Source organism: Labrus mixtus, chromosome 16 (assembly GCF_963584025.1).
Source record: "Labrus mixtus chromosome 16, fLabMix1.1, whole genome shotgun sequence".
Classification (NCBI taxonomy): Eukaryota; Metazoa; Chordata; class Actinopteri; order Labriformes; family Labridae; genus Labrus; species Labrus mixtus.
Window position 1 is genome coordinate 11,465,690 of NC_083627.1, and position 24,490 is coordinate 11,490,179.

Consider the following 24,490-nt stretch of genomic DNA (forward strand, 5'->3'; position numbering starts at 1 on the left):
AGTTTGATTTCATCAGCCACACAGCAGTGATGGAAAACTACCATGCATGGCACTGAGCTGACCATCAGGAGCAATTGGGCTTCAACGTCCTGCTGGAGGACACTTTGACATGTGGGCAGGAGGAGCTAGGGATCGAAATGCCAACCAGGGTTATTTTGTACATCCTGCACAGAGGCTGTCCAAATGGCCAAGTGTAGAACTCTCTCAGTTGGTTCTTAGAGGTGCTGATGCATTCAAAAAAACAGAAGCTGGAAATTCAAAACTTACACACATCAGTTTTAGCACATCTTCCACCAGGCCTGGGACCAACAGAAGATCATGTCTCAGTAACAAGAAAAGGTGATTAAATTAAAAAAAGGTTATCCTCTGAGGAGCGTAAATTTGCTCAGTGATAGAATGGTAATTTGATGTTTAAATTGAACATTTGAGTATTCTTGCATGAAATTGGGGCTGGATGTTGAATTGAATAGATCCTCTGGGGAGCATGAACACCATTATTCCATCTATTTTTTAAAATTGGATTTAAAGATAGTATCATAGAAAATATATATATATAAAAAGGTAATGAAGTTTAGAGGTATCTATTCCTTTTTGAAAATATCCATCTGTGGTTGACACAGACCAACTGACATCACAATTCAAGGCAATTTATTTCCAGACAGGATAGAAGAAGAGTTAGCCTACATGGCGTTGTCCAATGGTTTGTGTAAAACTACTGCGGACAAATACTCTATAGAGCGGACTTTACTCTAGGGTTTGACCGATATGGGATTTTAGGAGCCGATACCAGTGGTGTAGTGCAGGGTATTCACAGGTATACCAACTTATTTTGCAGTCTCCTTAGAGTATACCCACGTCTAAATCCTCTGATTTACACCATTGATTGATTGACAGTATTTAGATGTATGCTGCATTTTTTTTCCCCTGACAGTGAAGGGCTGACTCTCCTTACTCCGTCTCTAATTGGCTAGTACACACAAACTAAATATGTAGGAGTAGTCTTACATGTCACTGTTTATAACAGAGGCTGTTTATCCTCTGCTGGATGAGCCACTTAAAAAAAACATTTTGGGGAAAAATTAAGAGTATACCCACTTCTTTAGGCACCACTACACCACTGGCTGATACCGATATTAGGGAGAGAAAAATGTCGATACCAATATATTGGCCGATATCTTTCTTATATAGATCTTCAATCTTTAGAGATTGATTGATTTAGATATACACACACATTTCTTGCGTTGATCCCTTAAATGCTGTTATCAAACACTTGTGAAAAAGATTTATATTTGGACTAGTTTTTTTTTTTTTTTTACAGTTGAACAAAAGCTTTTATTTGCCAGAAAAACAACAGTGCACTGCAACTCTACATTTGACTTAGTAATTAACAATGATAAATAAAACTACATAAAAATAAATAATAAACTGAAATTGTAAACTTACTTTTGTTGGCACATATCCAAGATAAAAAATTAGCTGTTACCGGTATTATCGGCCAGGCGATTAATAAGTTGGGCGATTTATCGGTCTGGCTCTACTTTTTACTCCACCACACTACAAACACAACCTTGTCATATACAGTTTGGTACCATTGGACACAGAGCAGTGTATGTGATGCAGGTCCTTCTCAGTGTTAGCAGAGCAGGTACTAGATGCCCTGATTAGTTTTCAACACAAGTCAGTTGTCATTACTCTTGACTGAGTCCTCCACTGGACTGAATGGTGATTCTAGCAGTGCTGTCCACTCACATTGGACAGCACTGCCTGGTATTAAGGACGGCATTAAAGTTTAACAATGGCATGTTATTGCCATTTATTAGAGCAGCTACTCCATAATTGAGTTACAAGCGAGCTGAGAGGAGAAACATGCCCTGTTTATAAATCACGTTGACACATTTAAAATGATTCTTTTCTTCAGAGTCTGACACAAAGAAAACACGTTTAAAATGGAAAGCAGTGACGATAGTGTGATTGAAGTCGTTGTTATATCTGATGTCTTTTAAATTGATATACAATTTACTCAAAATATCTTGAACAGCACAATAGCACAATTCTGCATCAGAGCAGTGTTTCCATCACTAAACAGGATTACTGTGACAGCGAGAGGTTGGATGGGGGAGGAGAGACAGAGTGAGGAGCGAGCGAGAGCAGCCCCTAAGTGAGTCTTTCATTTGTATGCCAGCGGATGGCTGAGAGGCGTGTTGTTAAAAGATAAGGACCGGCCTCAGAGGCCACTGAGGACTAACAGAGGGCCTGGCACTGCATGTTACGACAGCGGTATCACAGCCGCTCCACTGTGCTCTACAATACTACTGTAAAAGATAGGATGCCACTGACACCCAGAGCAAGCTTTTCAGCCACTGGATTTGTTCCCTGTACTAAATCCAAATGAGTCTAACGACAAATTGTCCTCACATTATGAACTTTGTTGAAATTGCACATGCTGCTCGGTCTGTGCTGAGACCCAAAAGGTGTCAGAGAGACAAACAACAAAGCGATAAAATTAAGCAAATCAAAAGAAGATGTAAAGCCCTGTTCTCAGGCGGCTTGACTAGGATACCATCTGTTCAAAGATAAATGTTGCGCCTCCGCACAGCTGTGCCACACATTGCTCTTAACTTTTTAACTATAAAAGCAAAATAACACCCCGTGTTATTGCCTTAAGAAAAACAAATAACCAAGCATTTGTAACCCCCCGGTCGTCTGTCTTAGTCTTAAAATTTCACAAAGCTGGGTGTCATTTATTCAGCTCCTCCTGACGGCATATTCCAGTAAGCTAAAAAAAAATATAAAAAAAAAAGGGGGCTTGCATTTGCTGAAACTTTTCTGCTGCAAGGGTAGAAATACAACTCAAGCGATCAGATTGAGGATGCCAAAAAAGTTGGCCCATGCATCAAGTTGAAGTATCACTACCCTGTGTTACACTTGACAAATGTCTTACTTTTCCTTACTGTTATTTCTTTACCTCCTTCGGTTTCTTGCCTTTTGAGACAGCTGTCTCAGCTGTGTATCAAGGAAACTCATGCCATACTCCTTCTTGCAAACAGCTTAGCTTTAATATGAAATCCAATATCACTAACTATAATGCAACAATATGTTTTCACTTATCCTCTGAATAAGGGTCTGGGACCTTTTGAAGATCTCCTTTGAAAAGAGGCAGAGTGTTATCAGGACAGGTCAGCAGTCTCTCACTGGGCCAACACATGGATGATCATTAACACCCACATTCAAACCTGAGGGTGTTCAGGAGTTATCAGACACAGCATGTCTTTGGACTGTGGGAAGAAACTAGAAAATACAAGCTGTACACAGCATGGCTGACTAGTGTATTTGTATCATTTAAATGAGGAAGAGTCCTTAGTTCATAGTGCATGCATGGTGCCGGTGCATTTTAGGCCCTTGCAGAAAATTAAAGCGCACATAATCTGGGTGCAATGTAAAGTACAAGGTACACAACTATTGTGTTAAGTCTCTTAATTGATAGTTGGTTAGTCCTGTGGCGTTTTGCATAAAAAAACAATTAAAACAATCAGAGCTTCATCTCCCATACCACACATCAGCCAGATGAGCCTGGATGTTGTGCAGTGTTTGTCATGTGGAATTTAGACGTTCATGTGAAAGCGGCAGGTTCGTGTCAGAATCCGGTTCATTTGACTTCACTCCTTCTGTTTTGCACTCATAGACACTGAGCACAGACATGCCCGATATGAATGACTGTGATGTGCAACTATATCCACTGAAGGGATCCCTCCGCAGCAGAAAGCAAAAGATAATTTACACACTTAAAGAGACCCTGTATCTTTTAATGCATGAGGCACTTTCAATCCCAGATTAAATTTAAAACACACAATCATGAACACATGTAAAAGACCATCTGTCTGCCTACCATCAATGCAAATAAGGCCATAAATCTTTGCTTTACTTATTTTTGCTGCTGAAATCTAGCTCGTCAATATTCTCTACACAAGAAACATTGAGCAGTCAGTATAAAGATATGTGGATATGATTGTTGTTGGAACTGCTAAATATGCTTGAGGCCAATAGATGTACCTTTATGTTACATGTGTGTGTGTGTGTGTTTGTGTGTATGTTGTGTGGATTAGAGAAAGCACCATCAGAGAGCAAACTGTCTGTCAGGGTGTGGGAATGACATCTGGACTGGTCATTTGACATCTGGACATCAGGCGCTTTGCTAGACCTTAATCTAAGTGTCAAGTAGGAAATAAGTTGCACTTTAACTTAGCACTAATGTTAGCATGCTAAAATGCTCACATTAAAAATAATACCTTACTTATCAGAATTGCAAACATTACTATTTAAATACTTAAACTTCTGCTGGGATTTTCAGAAGATTCACATGTATAAGGGATGAAACACAACTAGTTTTGTCCCATGAGAGTAGACATCAATCGTATCTTTATGATTGTATCTGAAATATATTTTCCTCACTATATTATACTATTTAGATAAAAAATAAAAAACGGTTACAAGGACGGCGCCATAGAGAATATGATTCAATTAACAATGCCTGGCTCTCAGCAGGACTGGACAAGCAGAGAAGAGCCTGAGGGGAAGAGTTTATTTTAAATGCTCAGCGCGGACCCACAAGGCTCAGAAAAGATTACCGTGTCCAGAGGATTTAACATAAACACCAGCAGCCCATGTGCATTTCACATTTCATGGTCCGCTCACCTAAAGGAATAAAGCTTCTGTGTGAATACAACACATGTTGTTGCAAGTACATAGAGGCTTTAGGTTAAGGCTATAGAGGTGGAGCTCAGGGACTCTGATTGGCCTCTGTGGGTTTTTTTCTTATATTGGCAATGATGTAACTGCACACAAAGATGACATGCAGCCTCATTTGTGAAATGAGAATTACATCCAGTGTAATTCTTCTCCAATGGGATTAGCAGCAGGTAGAATGGAGATCACAATACACTTGATGATTTACATGAAATGAGATTTGGCTGCAACCATTGAAGACTGATGGGGCTGCCAAGGCGGGATCAGAGGATAATAGCATCTCTGTGATTTAGTTTGGAAACAATTGGATTCTCAGTCATTTAATGCTTGAATAAAAGTTTAACCATGAGTGGATTGTGCAAACCAAAAACCCATCCAGACAAAGATAATGTACACCCATGTGTCTTAGTGACAAGATCACTGAGAGGTAGCCTAGGTCTGGTGCTGTTTGTCAGAACAAGAGGGGAAGAAAACGCCTCCAGCTGAACAAATGTTTTGGCCCATGGCGATGTCGAGCAGAAAAAATGAGCATGGGGGGAACACGCATATGACTGGATATAAAGCAGGGACAAATGGAGGCCACCAATGTGAACATGAAACCCCTTTGTCATTTCATTGATGAATACAAGGGCCTATTTGTCAGCACCCGATGGAGAACGCTTGTCCCGGGAAAGTGATCTATTCAGATAATATAGAGTCAAACACATTCTACCTCTAATTTGTTGTGATGTTGTTAGATTTATCATCTGGCAGATGTTGGGGCTCCTTTGTCTGCACCCACATACACAGGTGCAGGTGTTAGGGATGCAGTTACAACTGTGACAATGATGGGAAACAGCTGGTCGCAGAGCCATTCTCCACGACCTCCACACATTTGAATTGCAACCTCTGAATAAACCTGTCAGATGTGGTTAGGTATGGGCTGCTGGGGCAATTTTCCAACGCAGGCCACCTCCTCTCCTCCTTCTATCTGCTAAATATGCAATGTTGATGCCGGGGTCTCTGGGGAAGTTGCCTTGACAGTGCGGCGGGACTCTCTTGGCAAACGCACAAAGGCTCTGACTCTAAGCCTAATATATTCATCTCTGGTAGCTGTTGATATTACAGCCAGCTCCCATAAGACTGTGCAGGTATGCAGAACCAAATAAGAATTATGGTGAATAACAAATGCATGCTATGCTTACACCTCACATAGCAATGTACTTCATTGATGCATCCATGTTCGAGGTACACTCATAAAGACTGATATCCAAAGCAGCTGTAATCTGTGTGCTTTAAAAGGCTAATTTAACCAAAGTCTAAGGCAAAGATAGCCACACATATTGCTAAATTGTCGTATGGGAAGATGCACATCCCATATGTGCAGGGCAATAAAAAAAGCAACAAAAACAACGAAAGACTGCAAAAATTCTTCATTGCACAAAACAACTGATCTCAATATTTCCACACTTGAGTGTTAGTATGGGGTGATAATTAAAAAGAAATGGGGACCCCACCCCAAGTGTCAAAAATCAGTGCTTTTTTCAGTATTATCTAATGTGTGTGCATGCTTGCTTGTTTTTGTTGATACATTGACATAAAGGCCAGTGACTCCCTGGCAGTGTTCCATGCTGCCCTGGTGGATTGTTCTTTTATTTTGACATGATCAGTATCTGCAGTGGAAATGTGTGCTGGGGAAACAGTTCATGGACCTCTCATGGAAAAAGTTTGGGTTTTGAGTTATACATCTCTAATTCTCCTTTCAGAGACATTATCTAATTCTATTGTTGCTCCCTATATAATACAATTAATGTACATGGAGCTCAATTTGTGACGCTCACAAAGTTCTACATTTAAACAAGAACAGAGTTCCCATTTCTGTAAATCAGAAATGTTGCTGTCCAGAGCAGTTTGATACAGTGCAGTGCATCCTCATTGGGACAAAACAGAGACACCAACAACCCTCAAAAACCTACTTTGTGTGTCAGCAGTCAATTATAACTAATGTGGAAAATTTAAGTTGACATATTTGTGCTTCTCTTTAACATTGTCACCCTTATACAAATGCAAATCAAGGGCTGTTGTGTTTCCACAACAGCCCTTGATTGTTACTTGGTTCTTATCCATCTTCCACAGTTGTAGGGAACTCAGTTGTTTTTAACTAAATATCATTCCCACTCTAAGAATATGAGACTTGTGTGATTTTTTTACGACTCTCAGAGGGAATTTGTTTTTTTTTTTGGCACAAAGGCAATGGAACCATATACAATATTATTCACTGTCACAAGCATGGAGTCACATATAATGACAAAGTTAGTGTGTGGTCAATAAGGCAGCTAAACCAATACAACCAACTGTAGGTTATTTTACAATACAATAATGCAAATGACCCTCACAGCTCTGATTTTTGACCATTGTATGAAATCAGTGTGGAGGTGCAATAACAACTCACTGATATACTGCTCCAGTGATAACTGGGAAACTCCTTCATAATAGTCTAAGGAAGATGGATAATAAGAGTAGGACTGCAACTAATGAGCGACTTCAACATTGAACCATTTCTTTCATCCATTATTCTGGATAAGCTGCTGATTGTTTTCAAATGCATCTAGAGATCACAATAATCTAATAAAGCAGTGTTACAAAAGTTCATTTATAACAGAACAAGTTAATTTCCTTGTTTGGTCCAAAACCTTGAATATAAATTCATAATGACATAAAACAGAGAAAATGTTTTTTAAAAAACATTGAATGTATCAGCAACTAAATGGGGAGTTAAAGTCCTATTATGGAGACAATTCCTATCTGTGCATGTATGTGGTCTTGTTGCTGACTTGTTTTGACTTGACACCTTTTTGGATGCATTTTGTTTGTACTCACGTATTCTCCATATGTGTCCTGAACTATGGGAGGAGCTGGTCTGTATCCGGCGGTTGGAGGTGTGCCTCTGGCTCTCTGAACCCCCCTCCCTCTGGAAGATGGAGCCCGGCTGGGTGGGGCTCCTCTGGGTGCTGCTCCTCGGGGAACTGCTGCATGCAGGGGAGGGACTCCTCCTCGAGTCCTGGAACAAGACACAAACATTCGGCCAGGTTTAGATGAAAGCGCTCATGTGTATCTTGTGGGGGGAGAATGGTTTGAAATCTTAATAATTGGAGGTAAAAATTGATGTGTGCAGAGTTGGCATGAATCATGTATCACACAAAACGTCTTTTTAATCAAGACGCTAATATGATGTAAAAGCACTAACAAATGTTAACACAAGAAGGATTCAACCTCTTGCATTCCATGTCTTTACGGTGACATGCAATTATTTATTATGTATGTCAGTTTGTCTCATGCACTTCCACTCCTATAACTGATTTCCTTCACAGCAAGGGTGACTTGCTGCAAACGTAGCTATGAATTTGATACATTCAGCTGCAGGTTACATGTGTAGGCGGAGACAGCGGAACAGTGAGGGTGGAGGGCAAGTTTCTCTAGTCGAGAGAAAGTGAGTCACGTCGATTCCACAACATGTCTTGTCGCTGAGCTGCTTTCCTGTGTTGTAAGGAAAAGGCGCTGTTGCCTGTTTCCCTATGTGTTTTAAATGTTCAGTCTTTAAGTTAAGCTTTGCATTCAGACTCTGAAGAAATCAGACAAAAATACACTTGTGTATGAATAGGTATCAGGTTTGAATTTTGAGTTTAGCTTAAATAAAAGGAATGATGAAATCAAATCTATAAAATCTTAGAATCGTTTTTGATCAACATATTAAATAATTACCAAGTGTTGTTTCTTTACTTAGTAAATATCTTGGTGTACATAGTGCCCCCATGTACAGGGGCTAAAGTCCTCAAGAGCGGGCGGCCCGGGTTCAAGTCAGAGCTGTGGCTCCTTTCCTTCATTTCGTTCCACGCTCTCTTTACCCCCAGTTTCTGACACTGTCCACATTCCCATCTCTAAAATAAAGGCATAAAAGGCCCCCAAAATGAATCTTAAAAAATAAACACTGCTAAATTGAAATCTGTTGTCTCAAAATCTGCGCTAGAGATGCTCTTGCATTTTCCTGGCTTCCCTCCCTCGACCGTCTACAAAAAGCTGCTTTACGGTCGTTAACTGGGCCCAGCAGGTCAACTCGCATTATACCCATTCCCTTTTTCTCTCCAAAAGCTTCAATGAAATTCAGGACTTATCATTAGATCCTTTATTTGTTTCTAAAGCCCTGCATGATCAGACACCTGTGTATTCTCTGACCTGCTCCCCAGTAGATCCCTCAAGTCTTCTGACCGAGATCTTCTCATTGGCCCTTCGTGTCCGATTGAAAACAGATGATGACCATGACGTGGCTCTGACACTTTGGAACGCTCTGCAGTTACTGATGCTTTTAATGAGCGTACTGAAGACTCATGTTTGGCTTTCGACCACCTGTCATTTGGATGACATTTTTGTGATGTAACAGTTGTAGTGTTTCTGTGTTTATAGTTCATCTTCAACGAGTTTCATTGTTGTTATTGTTAGCTTGGTAATATTTTGTGGAGCTCTTTGTGACCTTACCGTTAAAAGGCACGTACTAGACTAGAGCAAGCATGACTTTCTTATTTACTCATGTTTGGATGAACCATGAAAACTCCTTGAACCTGGTTATGAAACAGTCAATGTAATATGAATGACTCCACATGATCTTCATTAGCACACCAGGCCTCCCCTGAGAAGACCAAATATTTCTAACTATGAATCCCTCCTGCTGATATCACATACCTCTCTAATACCAATGAGGGTATACATACATACATACTGTAATTTCTTGTGGAGATACGCTGATTTAAAAGATTTGCAAGCTTTGCACAACATTACATTCTCCACTGGCACTCTACAGCTGTTATTTGTTTTCCTCACATTCTAATATACCTCATTTTTAGGGTGTTTATGATTTACTATTGATGATGAGTTGTTGTATTTCCTGGTGCAATGATGATACCTGATACCACAAATGAGTCTGTAATGTGTGTAGAACATTAGCCTGTGAGAAATCAGAGGATCAGAATGAGATTTTTTCTGTAGAGAATAATGTACAAGCACATAAAGGGCAGAATCAGCAGTGAAAGACTGGAAGAGAATGGAATGAAGATTAACAAGAACTAAGTGAAAAGATGGAGAACACTGGCCAAAACAACCAATCAATCATTCAACAAATAGAGAGGCTTTAAGATGGTTCATTATCAGTCCAGATTTTGCACTCTGTATATTAGCAATTATGTTACATTATTATTTTTGAAGTAAACTCACTGCAAACGGAGCAGTTTTCAGACATTCAGACTGGCCTTGTTTCCCAGCTTTATCTTGCTGTAAGCTTATTTTTATGGAGAAATATAGTTACACTGCTATGGGATGTTCAGTAACGATTTTTGTTAACCTCAGTTTCAGAGCGCTTCTCAAGGTACAGAAGTTGGCTAGCAGCACTTCCACTTTCCTCGGCAGTGACCATGAAGTCTGTTTTCAATCGCTCTGTATGCTTGATATTTGCTTTAATTCAAAGAAATATAACCGAAGAAAAAACAAAAAAATAATGTAAAGGAATCATCTCCTGGTATCAGCAGTTGTAGATCCAGAAACTATACCCTCAAAAAGACTTGTCAGGTTAGTTGGTCTTTAGCCGTTGTTGTCGACAAAGCTGATATCAGAACTCCCGCCCCTTTTTTATGAAGCCCAGCCACCAACATTAGAGTGTGTCGTCCCAACCACCGCCTGACGACCAGCCACCACTATTGGACTGTGTCGTCCCCACAGCCACTGTCGTCCTCATTCATGCACGGCCTGCTCCGACCTCCACCTCAGCGGCAAGGAAGTGTGGACAACAGGAACACGAGGAATATAACGGAGAAATCCTTCCTGGATATTATCCCAAATACTCTTTCTAAAGTGTCTCGAGATAAAAGTTGTTATGAATTGGCGCTATACAAATAATGATTGATGAATTGATTGATTGATTGACTGGCATGGCGACGTTACTACTTTCACCTGGGAGAGTTCAAATGTGAAAGGCAGTGACACAAAACATCTGAAGCTGAGGGTGTTTTTGCAATGAAGGCTGAAAATGCTGAAAATGCTATTTGTTGCGTAGTGGACTTAGGCCCTTATAAACAAAATGTATTTAACCAAGACTGAGCAACTGAGTCAGTTACTAAAAGAACGTAACTTTTGTTTCACATTTGCGATTGCAAATAGACACATTTCAATACCTTAAATCTTGACAACACATCTGTTCAATAGGAACATTTTAATAAAAGAAGGTCTCTTTCTTTTGCTGAAAGGACAAACGCACGGACCGAGATTGAACAAAAACAAACAAAAAGCTGCTGATACAGATCCATAAATGTCACTGATGTCATCCAGATGAATTAACACAGAGCCCAGAGTCTAACCAGTACTGTTATCAAAATGGAAGAAAAAGTCAAGCTGCTGTGTTGGAAATCAAAGGCAGTCTGACCTTGTGGTTTGGTAACATGTTGTCTGAGCTTCTTACAGCGGCTGAGCTTTCTGTTAAAAGCAGTTAACTGATCTGAAGCAGCAGCAGAAAAACCACAAAGGTTGCTCTCTGGGTCATTTTCTTTTCAATGCATCCCATTTCAGCCACGCAGCATGTTGGTGGAACATCACAGATTTAGGGCAGGAGGAGATAAAAAATAAAAAGGAATAATCTCTGTAGTTTTCTGACTAACGGGGACAGTGGAGGATGTTTACTTGATTGAAAGTAGACCGCCTTCAAGCACTAACACATAAAAAAAAAACACTCAAGTACTAAGAGTAAGGTCCTCCTTCAAAGCAGGACTTATATTCCTGCAAAAACTCCAGTAATAAAAAGCAAATAAAATATATGAGGAGAGCAATGTCACCATCCAGAGCATCCGCATGATTAACACATTATGCAAGTGTGAAAGTGTCAGAATCTGCACGGACTTCCTGTTCAGGAGCCTGCAGGACCTCTGTCTTATCACACTCACATTAGGCATGGTAAATTCTAATTACAGTGTAATTTAAATAAACTGTGACTCAGAGCAATGCAAACACACAATCTCAGTGACCTTGTTTATCTCCAAATCTGATGAAAGAAGACTGTTTTTCTCTTCCAAACACAAAGACCAAACAACACAACTCTTTTCATTTGTGTTGGATTTCCTCATTTTTAAGCACAGCATTGACGCAGTGTGTGTGTGTGTGTGTGTGTGTGTGTGTGTGTGTGTGTGTGTGTGTGTACGTGGGTAAAAGTCTTCTAATGGCCGTGAGTGTTTTTATTTGTAGTCTTATGAGGTCTCAGAGGAGCTGGAATTAGCGTGGGTTCGCAGGGATAGTGAGGGAGGCGAGCATCTACCAGGGATGATTTGCATATAAAGGCTGTTATGCAAATGTGGCTTTGCTTTGCTAATGTTTATGGACACCAGACGTTGCATCACTGGGTACTACCAGGCAGAGTTTACTATCACTTTTGTCTTTCTGTTGAGGACATTTCCTCCCTAAATGCCCAGTGTGAGCTGTTTCAGCACACAGAAGACTAGTGTTTGGGTAATTGATGGCACAAGTTACAAACAACAAACACTTAGATTCACCAAAATAAGTCTTTGCCTAAGAGGCTGCATCCTTGCACGAATGAATAATCATCTGTTTAAAGCAGTTTGATCCAGAGCCACTGAATTAATCACGTGCTGATGACATAATAATATTAATAAAGATTCTGTGTCTGATTAACGACACTTAACACTCTGACACTAGATGAAGTCTTGTGACAAAAATGTCTGCAAACCACCCATTTTTTGTATTTTGTGTCATTATAATGAAACACGACAAAATTATTAAAAACAAATAAATCCTTACAACGGTCAGGAATACAAATACATGGATTTAATACAAGCACAGGACCATTAACCTATCACACAGTGTGAAGCCTTTGTTTGGATACATATCATTTCACTCTAATGAAATCATTTTATATACAGTGTAAGGAACAAACACATGCACCAACAGGACTCATGGACATGCATTAATGGAGAGGGGGGCCGCTACAGAGCGATGTTGGGGGTTTACTGTCTGGCCCATGAGCACCTCAGCAGTACTCAGGAAGTGACTTGGCACTTCTTCAGCTACCAGACCAACCTCCATACTTTGGTCCATAGCCTACCAGGACTTGAATCAGCAACCCTCTGGTTCCCAACCTAAGTGTTTACAGACCGAGCTACTACCACAACCTAATGGTGCACGCAATTAAGCTAACTCTAGCTGATCAGTGTGCTCCTCCAACTGCAGCACAGAGATCAGCTGTTTTGGGGAAAACAAAACGATTTGTGTAAAAAAATGCAGATTCTTATCAGCTGAGATTTTAAATAGATTCATAACTTAAAAAAAAAAATTTTGTTTTTGCTAATCAGTCGCTCCAAGTGCTAATGCTAGCTCTTTAACTCTAAATTGAATGCCAAATGGAGCAGAAAGAAATTCAGCCAGTCTCACAGATGACTGGAGTAGATCCTGAAGTAGTTATTCAAAAAATAGACTTTGAATCATAAATCCAGATTTGTTTTGAATCGAAAATAGATTCTCAATTGAATCGTAACCCAGAGAATCAAAATCGAATCGTGAGACAGCCGAAGATTCCCAGCCCTATTATAGAGATACTTTTTGACTGTTTTTTGTAGCTGTTTTTTTATTTATATTCTAATATTCTTATTCATTATTTTTTCCTATCTCTCTTTCAGTCTCTCTCTCTCTCTCTCACAGTTTTGGCGGATGGCTGTTCAATATGAGTCTGGAAGTTTATCGCTGCCACTGTAACTTTGCTAAATGTTGCTTAGTGCTGTACTCCTGTTGGCTTATTGTTTGGTCTTTGTAAATAGTTCAAACAGAGAGTACGGCCTACACCTGCTCTTTTTGTAAGGATCTTGAGATGACATTTGTTATGAATTAGTGCTATACAAATAAAGATTGATTGACATATGTGATACACAAATGGAATCAACTATTTATGCCTTTTTTATTTTACCACTCTTTTATCCAGTTCTTCCTCATTCTCCTCTCTCCTTTGTGTGACTATAATTGTATATTATTCTCTCTCCAAAGTATCTGCACTACCAAACTAATCTTCAGCATTCATTCATCACTGCAAACCTTTTTGTTTTTAACTGTCAAACGTGTCACTGTGCAGCTTTTGTTGATTTTTTTTTTGGTTTATCTTTAATGTCACTGTTCTGTCATGTTTTGTCACCAATAGAAACAAAACAACAAAACAAATCACAGTACGATGCAACAGCACTGTTCTGTTTTTCACAAGACATCAAGCTTAGAAATGGTTTATCTCAGTATGCCTGCACAGTAACCACTGTATCAGCATCATCTCCACTTATACCTGATGGAGCTGCTACTATATTTAATAAATCTGTTTTTCATTTCAAGTCCGTTCCACTCCTGTTGCATTAATATTAGAGGTGGTAAGAGCATGTTTTATCATAACGTAATGAGGAATAAAACCTTGTTTTTTTCTCTCACAAAAAGTACAACTTCTGTCAAAGTAAATGTTTTAAATGTGTTTTTTGAAAACCCCATCCTCTGTATGCACTCTCTTTTCACTCACAGTATGTGTCACGACAGCTGTCCCAGGATCAGTTCAGGATCCTGACTGAGTAATGAGCTGCTGCCTTCGTGAATACATGCACGTCTTAACCACACTGAGAACTGCAGTGACATTTGTTCAGACAAACTTAGCAAGGCTGTAGTTGTTTCAGCATTTGAACTCAGAACAAAGAGCTCTCTACCAAGAAATAAAGCTTAGAATGTGGAAAATATAAAGTGACATCCACCTCTTTCTCTTATTCTGCTATTATTGCACCAGACAGAGGCAGTCTTTAATGCGCTGTTATTCTAAATGACACCATAATGCAAAAGGATACTGTACGCGTCCACAAAGCCTTCCAAGCAGCCCCTTAACTGTAAATAATACCAATTCCCAAGCTGAACTAAAGTGCAAACACAAAATCCTATACACACTCTTTCACATACACACTTGTAAGAAGGTTACCTGGGAGGCCCTGGAACAGGTGTCCCTCTTCCACGGACGGCTGCCTTACCCCTCACCGATGGCACCTTGGCGTCCTCGGAGCCGCCGTTCAGGTACGTGAGCTCCTGCAGCTGGGCCTGTCTGATCTCATCATTGTAATCCTGCACACAGAGAGGCAGCGTGTTAGCGTGGGAGCACACACGCAGACAGCAATAGACTCGCTTTCAATTACACTGTATTAAATTTCTCCCTTTATCTCCAGGGCTACAGCTCCGGGAATATCTAATTAATGTACTTTACAGTGCTGCCGTGACCGCTGTTCCTGAGGCAGCAAAACATTCCAGATCTCCCGCTGATAAATCCTCAAGACCCCGTTTTGCCTTTATCTTCTCACACAGTTGGTTTTTTTGTCGCTAAATTAAAACACATAATTAGCTTGGAAAGACGTCTTTTATCTCAAAATGATTGATATTATTGTCATGTGTCTGTTTAATCAATAAATATGTTTTATGGCAGCAGTGGGAAAACAGACATGGGGGTAGTTGGGGGAAGGGGTCGGCTCATAATTAATGCGAAGATGTAAATCATCATATCTCTAAGCGCTGGAGATATCATACATAATGAATGGAAGAAGAGTAAATAAGCTCCATGCTGCTGCCAACGAGGGTTTGGCCCGTGCAGAGATTCCCTCCTGCGCTTTTTTTATTTTGTTATACCCACGACTTCCCACCGAGGATCACACACACTGAATCAGATGCTTTCCACACACACACACACACACACACACGCTCTGACTGCCCTGAGAGAATTTATAGCGCGAGTAACAGACAAAGAGAGTGTGTGAAAGAGCAGGTTGTCTCTGCTGTTACTCACTGGTTTCACTGTGGACAGGCTGGAAATGAGTTTGCCGGGGCCAAAGAGCAGCTGAGCAGAGATTCAGGAGGAGGAAAAGGCAAGGCAGAGAGAAAAATGTGTGCGTGTGTGTGTGTGTGTGTACGGAAAGAAGAAAACTTACTGGTATGAGGAACTTCTTGATCTCCTCCAGAGCGTGACCCATCCTGGCGTAGGCCTCAGCCGGCGGTGCGAACACCTCGATGAGCACGTGCAGGTCTTCGTTCAGGTGTTGATATTTGGCTTCTCCACTCTGCCGTAGCTCTTCCTCCTGATGGTACAAAAAGAAAAACAAGTTTGCTATCATATATCTTCTGTCTAGAGAATGAGCAGGGGTTAGCTGTCACAGTCAGGAACATCTATCTTGTTTGTTTTTTTTTTCTATTTGGGTGAGGATTTACGGCACAGATGTTTCCATAACTGTTACATAATGACATGAGATGCTTCAGTGCGGGCAGAGTAACAGAGAAGCGAAGAGATAATATTTATGTGGGTTCTTGTAAACTTTTGTTTGCAAACAGTCAATCCTTACAATCCTTCTGACTGCGGCTGTCAAATCCAAGCGATTGCTTTCATCCTCACACAGCTGCCCGTCCTCGTAACCAATGAACAGATTGAGTGTGTGCTCTCAGACAAATTTATCACCACTTCTGCTCTGCTTGTTGCGTTTTATCTCACACACATGATCACTGTGGATCCATTAAAATGAAGTCAGCACCTCTGGGAATCAGGAACATATTGTGGCAGGTTTCAGGACTGGATATTTCCAACAAGGTAGGTATATATAGAAATAACGTTGATAATAAAGTTTAACTGGGGACACGTTTTTATATATTGCTGCATTCCATTTGATCTCTGAAGTCGGAAATTCTGAGTTGCCGGTCTGATACGTCATCAGGAACGCCCCCCAAAGTCGGAAAACCGACTCGGAAACTCAGAGAATCTTCACTAGCCCGACTTCAAATCGGCTGCTCCGTGCATCAGCAGGGATGTTAAAGCTGTAACTGTGTTTATTAGCAGCTTAGTTGTCTTTCTCTCTGTGGAGGTTTTGTCATGTTATTTTCAGTCAGAAACTATCACCTAGTGTGTTATCTTCTGATATTAGCTAACGAAACAAAGGTACTCCTGGAGGCGTCCATGTTGCTTTTCCGACTTTCAAAAAGCACAGGACAGGACACAAACCATCAGTACTAATCCAAAAAAGTGACACATAATCATACTTTTTACTATCGGGGCGGCTGTGGCTCAATTGGTAGAGTCGTCACCTCGCAACCGGAAGGTCGAGGGTTCGATCCCCAGCTGGCCAAAGGTCCGATGTGTCCTTGGGCAAGACACTTAACCCCAAATTGCTCCCGCTGCTTCAGTGTTGGTGTATGAATGGGATTAGTTAATTCTGATGGATGATACTACATAGCAATCATCAGTGTGTGAATGGGTGTGAAAGTGCTTTGAGTAGTTGGAAGACTAGAAAAGCGCTATGTAAGCTCAAGTCCATTTACTTTATAGCGCTGATATGTTGTGTCTTTATTTTCAGAAACTGTCAATATAAATAAAATGATTCATGCTCCTGTATGGTTAGAGAACCCAAAACATCTGATGTTGATAAAATGAAAAAAAGTCAATCAGCTTTTCATGTCAGACATGTTGAGGCTGGTGCTGCCAATAAAGTCTGTTCAAAACAACTGCTGTCCCAGATTGACATTTCATATTGCGTCTCCCAACAACATAAACTCGGTAGTATCTCGCTTCACTGGCTGCTTTCAGTGGCTAAAAGAAAATACAAAAAAAGTAGCAGGCCTCCTTCCCTGAGGTCCATACATCGATGCAGCCACCTGTTGCCATGACAACAAGTACAAAGTTACTGGGTTTAGCTTTTAGCTTAAGTATTATATGCTCTGTCTTATTGTTAAAGAGCATGTGTATGTTGTTCGGTGAGTCTACATTCCAACCCCTGAAAGAAGGGCACATGTAATTGCTCCTCTCACTCATCTGCAAATGCACACATCACTTAGAAAGCGACGGAAAGCAAACCATGTAAACAGTGAGGGGGGGCTTCACAGGCCATTCAGGCCCAACAGAAGCAGGCCAGTATGTAGTTATTGATGGCGAGAAATAGGACAGCGAAAACCCCAAATGTCCCCCCAACACATTGCACAAAGGAAACAACAGGTTTGGCGTCCCAGTTTCTTCTTTTCAACAAAACAGAAAAAAAAGAAAAGAAAAAAAAAAGTCTTCTCTGGGGCCTCCAGTGGTGGCAACTTCCTCTTTCCCCTCTCCCTCTCCAGCACCATGCAAGCCAGTGTCTCTGATGTCACCTAATTATAAATAACCTTCTTTTAAGAGAGCCTGTGGTATGTTAATGATATGTTAATTTCCCTCATAAATCTGTGCTTTACGAGCAGAGGGCTGCGCACAGCAGCAGCGCTGACGGAGCTGCTGGTGTCGAGCGGGGAGTGTGTGCAGGGTGTCGGGGAAGAGATGGCTGCTTGCAGATCGCTCCTCATCCCTTTCATGTGTTCCTTAGTATATTCGCATGACAGAAAGATATGCAAAACAATAATTATCTCGTGCTTTCACTGTGCGAACAGCCTAAAAACCAGAGAGTCCAGTGGTATGTCAGCGTGACTCACATGAGTCATCTTTACTTCTAAAAGTATCGGTTCTCTTCCTTCATCTTTCCATCGATGCAGTCCATTTAACATGTTCAAGGGGTCGGTGTCAGAGCTAGAGGCTATCTTTTTTGGTATGAAACCGATCTGCACATGTGACCACATGATTTGCATATGATACAGAAGATATAATAGCAGTTTATACATATTGGGTCTCTCTCTCCCAGCACTGATAAGGAGGCATCGTTGATCCAGCAGAGTCCTTTAGCAGCTGAGCAGCCAACGGTGAGAAATTATAGCTGTATGTTTCTCATCTCATCTACTGGCAGCATCTTCCTTCTGTTTACACTTTTTTTGCTCCGTAAATCTGCTTATGAAAAGACGTTCATCCTAGGAACAGAAGGCCACGTCACTCCGAGCTCGTGCAGACGGAGCCAAGAGGTAAAGGATAAAGTCGAGCTCAGAGCATTGACTTTAAAATGAAATTAAGGGCAGACATTTGAAAACAGGTTGGCCAATTATATAATTCTGTCTGGTTGAGAGGTGACACATCAAAAAGTAGATATCTGCTTTGTTGAACTCCTCGTTCATCAACACTAACAGTCAAAGTGGTTTCCAAACACAAAGATCAGGTTGCTTCTTCAACACTGCAATGAAAGAATCCACTGTAGGCAAGGCTATTTTATTTGTACAGCACATTTCAGCAAGAAGGCAATTCAAATACCTTAACAAAAAGCACTAGACAAATGGAAACAGAAACATTTAAAAAAAAAAGACAAAATCACCAAAATAGGCAATAAATAATCACAGAAACAATTTAAGGTGCACTATGGAGTTTTGGTGGTGAAATTTGAAAGTTGGAGAAGTGAAACAATTCTATGCTATATTTTCTGAACTGAATACACAAAATTTACTTGAAAAAATGGGTCCCTGGAACAATGTTTGGAACTAAAAAGCTACCAGGAGAGGTACAGTTTCACTGTTGCGGACCCCCCACCATAACTTCTCGCATAACATTTTAATCTTCTAACAGTTTGTCAGGGACCAAATTTTCCTCTGAGAACACACAGAATCTGTACACTTCTCCCACTTTCAAATTTCTCTACCAAAACTACATAGTGCACCTTTAAAATTAAATTCATTGTATAACAATAAAGAATCTGTGAAAACAGATTTTTTATAATAATTCATTGAAATTGAATAAATTGAAATAATATAAGAAAAATAAAATATAAAAAGAGTTTTGAAAAAATGAGTAAAAGTTACAGCTATAGTCTAAAATCTCGCAAATAAATTGTGAAATTGTTTGATGAAAGGCAGCTGAAAACAGGTGAGTCTTCAACCTCAATTTAAAATAACTCAAAGAGTTTCAGCAGACCTGCAGTTTGTTCCAGATATAAGGAGCATAGAAGCTGAATGCTGCTTCTCCATGTTTGGTTCTGACTGGAGACAGAGAGCAGACCTGTTCCAGACGACCTGAGCGATCTGGATGACTCATAGATAATCAGAAGGTCACCAATGTATTTTGGCCCTAAACCATTCAGCGCTTTATAAACCAGCAGCAGAAATTTAAAATCTATTCTGACAGACTGGGAGCCAGCGTAAAGGTCTTGGTGAGGACTGCAGTTGTCTGACTGATGTTTTAGGTAGACCTGTAAAGACACTGTTACAGTACTCAAGTCGACTGAAGATAAAAGCATGGACAATGGACATGTATGGCTGTGCCGTTTGATTGTTTTCTTGAAGACTAGTATGATTTTTAAAATTTCAATAAGTTGCACAAGTTGGCAGTACAGTTTCCTGGAGCCCAAATTTAAATTTTAAAATTTAAATTTTTATTGAGGCAATAGTTCAAACTTTCAAGAATTTTCAATTAAAAAATGACAAAAAAGCAAAGAATCCTCACATTGAAGGCGATGAAAGCAGCAAATGTTTGATTTTCTTGTAAGAAAAATGTCAAATCTACAAATTTCACAACATTCTTGGATTCGTTTTCTTCCATTCCACAAATTGAGTTGACTATCAGCTCTTAAATTAACTTTAAAACCAACTTTAAAAGTAGAAAAACTTTAAGTATTTTCATAATCTTAACTCATCGGACTCATTTGATATGTTTACAATTATTATTGTAATTGTATTATTATAAACAAAGATTTTTACTGAGAGGTGTTTTAGTTATTTTATTTTGGGTAAACAAGACGTGTTTAAAAAGAAAGCAATGCCTTGCCTTTTGTGTTGTCATCGTTCCACTTACATAAAGTCAGAAGCTTTCAACTGCAACAGATTGAAGATAATGTCTATATGTGCATGAAAATGAGACCATAAGGAACAAGATACTTCCATAAGCAAACCTTTTTTTTTGGCTTGTGACCCTGCGATGATCATGAGAGTTTTACCTAAGCCGAGTAAAAAAAATCTTTCATCAGAAAACATATGTATGCACATAAACTGAGAGACAAGAAGTACCACTTTGCCCACAGTGTTCGCACACCAACACAAAACAAAAGTTCCTCAAAGTAGCCTAATGGAGCAATATGTAAGATATCTACTGAATTGAATCAATAAATGACCTTTCTATATCATCAGACTTTAAGGTAACATGCTATGTTGAAGTGCTGGCTTCTCAGTCAACAAGGCAGCAGCCAGTATGTCCTCCTCTTAAGTTTCTATCCTGGAGTTTTCGATTCAAACCAATGTGGCATGGTAGGTGTCAGATGATGTCATTAACAGCACTAAAAGAAATAGTCTTTTATTTACATTTCCTGGGCTAAGATTCTCAATGAGTGATACTTGATTGATTAAAGAAAGCAGGATCGGATTTTTCCATAGGAAATACTTTGTCCTCAAGGGGCGCCAAAATCAATCTTTATCAATAAATCAATCTTGCTGTGTATAGCGAACACGTTATCTCACAACACTAGAAAACGAGCAGGTCTTGACTATACTGTTTATTATATTACTTACAAAGATCCAACATTAATCCACCATGAAGCAACATTTACAATCTATGGCTGTCTGGGCAAATTGCACCACTCAGTTAACTGTTTTTCATTTCAAGTAAATTCTGTTGATATTACCCATCCTCGATTATGCCGATATTGTTTACCAGAACACCTCAGACACTTACCTGAAGCCCCTCAATACTGTACATAACTCTCAGTGTCCATATAGAACTCACCATTGCTTTACCTTAATTAACTTCAACCTAAGTTTAGTGTGGTGGGACAGGTTGAGAGAGAGCTATATGTATTTGTATATATGTCTGTTAAGTAATGCTGTTTTGTATGCTTGTGTGTGTACATTTTTTTGTGTTAGGACCCCCCCCTTGAAAATTAGATGATACATCTCAAGGGACTATCTTTTATTAGATAAATTCAAATTCAAATTTAGCAAAGTAGCAGTGGCAAATCAAAAAACTTTAAACAGGGAGAAAGCTCGAGCAGAACCAGACTCATGTTGAGGAGCCATCTGCTGCTCCTTTGATGGGCTTGGAGAGGGAGATGCAGAAATAAGAGATGTTAAATGGTAAATGGACTTTTCTAGTCTTCTGACTGCTCAAAGCACTTTTACACCACAGGTCACACCTACACATTCACACCCATTCACACACTGATGACAATGGTTGCCATGTAGTGAGACCATCAGAAGTAACTAATCCCATTCATACACATTCATACGACGCAGCTGCAATTCGGGTTAAGTGTCTTGCCCAAGGACAAATCGGACATATTGCTGCAGGGGCTGGGGATCGAACCCTCAACCTTTCAGTTGAGAGACGGCGACTGAGCCACAGCCGCCCGAGATGGACACAGACAGACAGAGCAACAGCAAAAACACAGATTGAAGGCTAACGCAAGTAATAACATACATGTGGTATTAGCTTTAATAATAATAGACTGATCAGTCTAATATTAACGTTAGAAACTAAAATGACAATGAAAAGGTGAGGACTGATAATGGTTATTATAGCAGAATAATTATAGTTCAAATCAACAGACTATGGTTAAATGCTAAAATGTACATCTATTGTCATTAACAGGGCTCTAATTATAGCGCATCAATATGTTCATGATTATATTGTTTTTACTTGTTTTTTCTCTGGTTGGTTCTGTTCATAGTTTTTTTTTTATCCAACATGAATCCTACTTCTAGTAACAGGGTTATTCCATAGAGTCATGTGCATTTGATGGTTTCCACAGAAGAAAAAGGCATAACAACCTCCACAGGGGTTAAGATCCAACCACACCGACAGAGTTTATGCAATGAAATTGAAAGATACTGCACTCGCCTGAAATGCATATTCTGGTTAATGTGATTCAAATAAGATTTTTCCTATATCTTCAAATAAAGACAGACTCCTGATCTAGTTACATGATGCATGCACAGCTGGTGATTTCTTTGTTCTCTCATACACAGACCACTCCTCCTATAGACAGAGAAGGTGTTTCTCACAAGCAGCTGGCAATTAGAGCCGACGCAGGACTTAGCAAAAGTGAATCGAAGACGATGTGATAGTTTTGTCTATCAGGAAAATTAAAGAGGGAGTACAAGTCCCAGGGAAGGAAAACGGATGAGTTAATCACTGGGCTAACGAGAAGGGGTGCGGAACACAGATGCCTTTACATCATCCTGCTCTGACAGCGGCAGGACAGCCGAGGTGCCATAACCAGGCGGGGAGACTCTGACTCCGGCAGCTCGGAGCCTTTCAACAACTCTGCACTCACATTCTTGTCAACACAAGATCAAGGTGGTGCAGCAGCCAATATCTGCGCAATTATCCCAGCTCTTTGTAGCAACTCCGCAGTATGCAGAAGCTTAAAAAGGAAATGAACTGAACATTGTACAGTTCCAGCCTCCAACACATCTATTGTACTGTATTTTCTCAGTGGCAAGCCTGCCATCACATCTCCATCTAATGAGTTCTGCTGGTTGGAAATTGTACATTACCTTTCCTTTCCTGTCGATAATAGGCTACCCAGACATACAGTACAGCGTGTTAAGTATTTTTGATATAAATAGAGCCGCGTCTTTAAAGGCCACAGTGTCTTTTTCATAACAGACAACTTTGTTTTAGTGCACTTGAAAAAGCCTTGAAAGTAGACCAGTTTTTTTTCTTCTGCAGCTTCCTGACCTACAAGAGGCATTTCAAGGTCTGAAAACGATGATTACACATCTCATGAAGCCGAAAGCAGACAGTCAGCATCCAGCAGAAGATAAAATACAGTTTTTGGAGTAAGGGTGTATCCCCCCCCCCCCCTTTAAAAAAGAGGAAGCAGCGCTGCTCGGCATGTCCTCGACAGAAAGCTGTCAGTCATAAATCCCGTACTGTGTTTGTGCAGACAGGTTAGGGCTGCCGAGGTCAGCACATCTCCATGACAGATCTTTTCTCCAGCTTCTCAAGAGGAGTCGACCCTCAAAGACTATTGATCACAGCAATCAAAAGGAATGTGTCGTATGATATGGCGGATCAACGCTGCCAACAAATCAGCCCTGACAAACAGACCGAGAGGAGGGATGCAGACCAGCCGAGTGAAGTCGATTTATTCTCTGTTAACCAGCCCAGTCTGCTATCAATTCTGCTGCTAAAGACCTGACATTTATATCCTCTCTTTATGTACCCACCACTGATGATCGAGGTCATCAAACTGCACTGTGTTTGAAATTTCGAGTTTGAGACGTTCCTTCAGACACATCGTCTTTTTATCTTCTTTTCTTTTAATCAGAGGGTTTCAGAGAGACGTATGTGTGTACAGTCTGCTCTCTATATATGACTGTGTGTTGTGTTTATGATGTGAGAGCAGCCTTTGAGAGATGTGAGACATGCTTTTAAGGCCCAAAGATCATTCACATTTCCATAAACTTTTGAAATTTGTTTTCAACATGAAGCTGTTTTTCAAAACTGTATGAGGTCCATGTTACCCATGAGCTGTCAGTCAAATGAAGTCGGAGTTACTGGGGTGGGGGGTGGGGGGGGGGGGGGGGGGGGGGGGGGTTGCAGCCTATCTAAAATGCAACACACATTAAAAGCTAAGAGAAACAAAAATCAAAAAGACGACACTCGCTCCATGTGTTCATATTTGTAAGAATAAATAAATTACAGCTTTAAAGATTCACATTTTCAAATTTTGGTCATCTAAAATGCATCAACTACATTTCAGACTAAAAACTGCTTCAAGTCAGCTCCTTTAAAAACACTGAACATATGGAGAAAAGTTCCAACATGTACTCAAGAGAAAGTATCATTTTCTAT

General features: G+C 40.2%; 1 protein-coding gene across 2 annotated transcripts in view; it reads right to left on the bottom strand.

Annotated features, from left to right (window-relative positions):
- The window catches only part of khdrbs3 (KH domain containing, RNA binding, signal transduction associated 3), a 127,974-nt gene that overhangs the window by 33,886 nt on the left and 69,598 nt on the right, over window positions 1-24,490 (bottom strand). For both annotated transcript variants that reach the window (XR_009676217.1, XM_061060465.1), the window contains exons 4-6: window positions 15,756-15,902; window positions 14,762-14,901; window positions 7,603-7,783 (exon numbers count right to left, since the gene is read on the bottom strand). Coding sequence is in view for 1 of the 2 variants with exons in the window: in XM_061060465.1 (XP_060916448.1) it covers window positions 7,603-7,783; window positions 14,762-14,901; window positions 15,756-15,902 (468 nt within the window). In the remaining variant the exon portion in view is untranslated. The remainder of the gene's footprint in view (window positions 1-7,602; window positions 7,784-14,761; window positions 14,902-15,755; window positions 15,903-24,490) is intronic.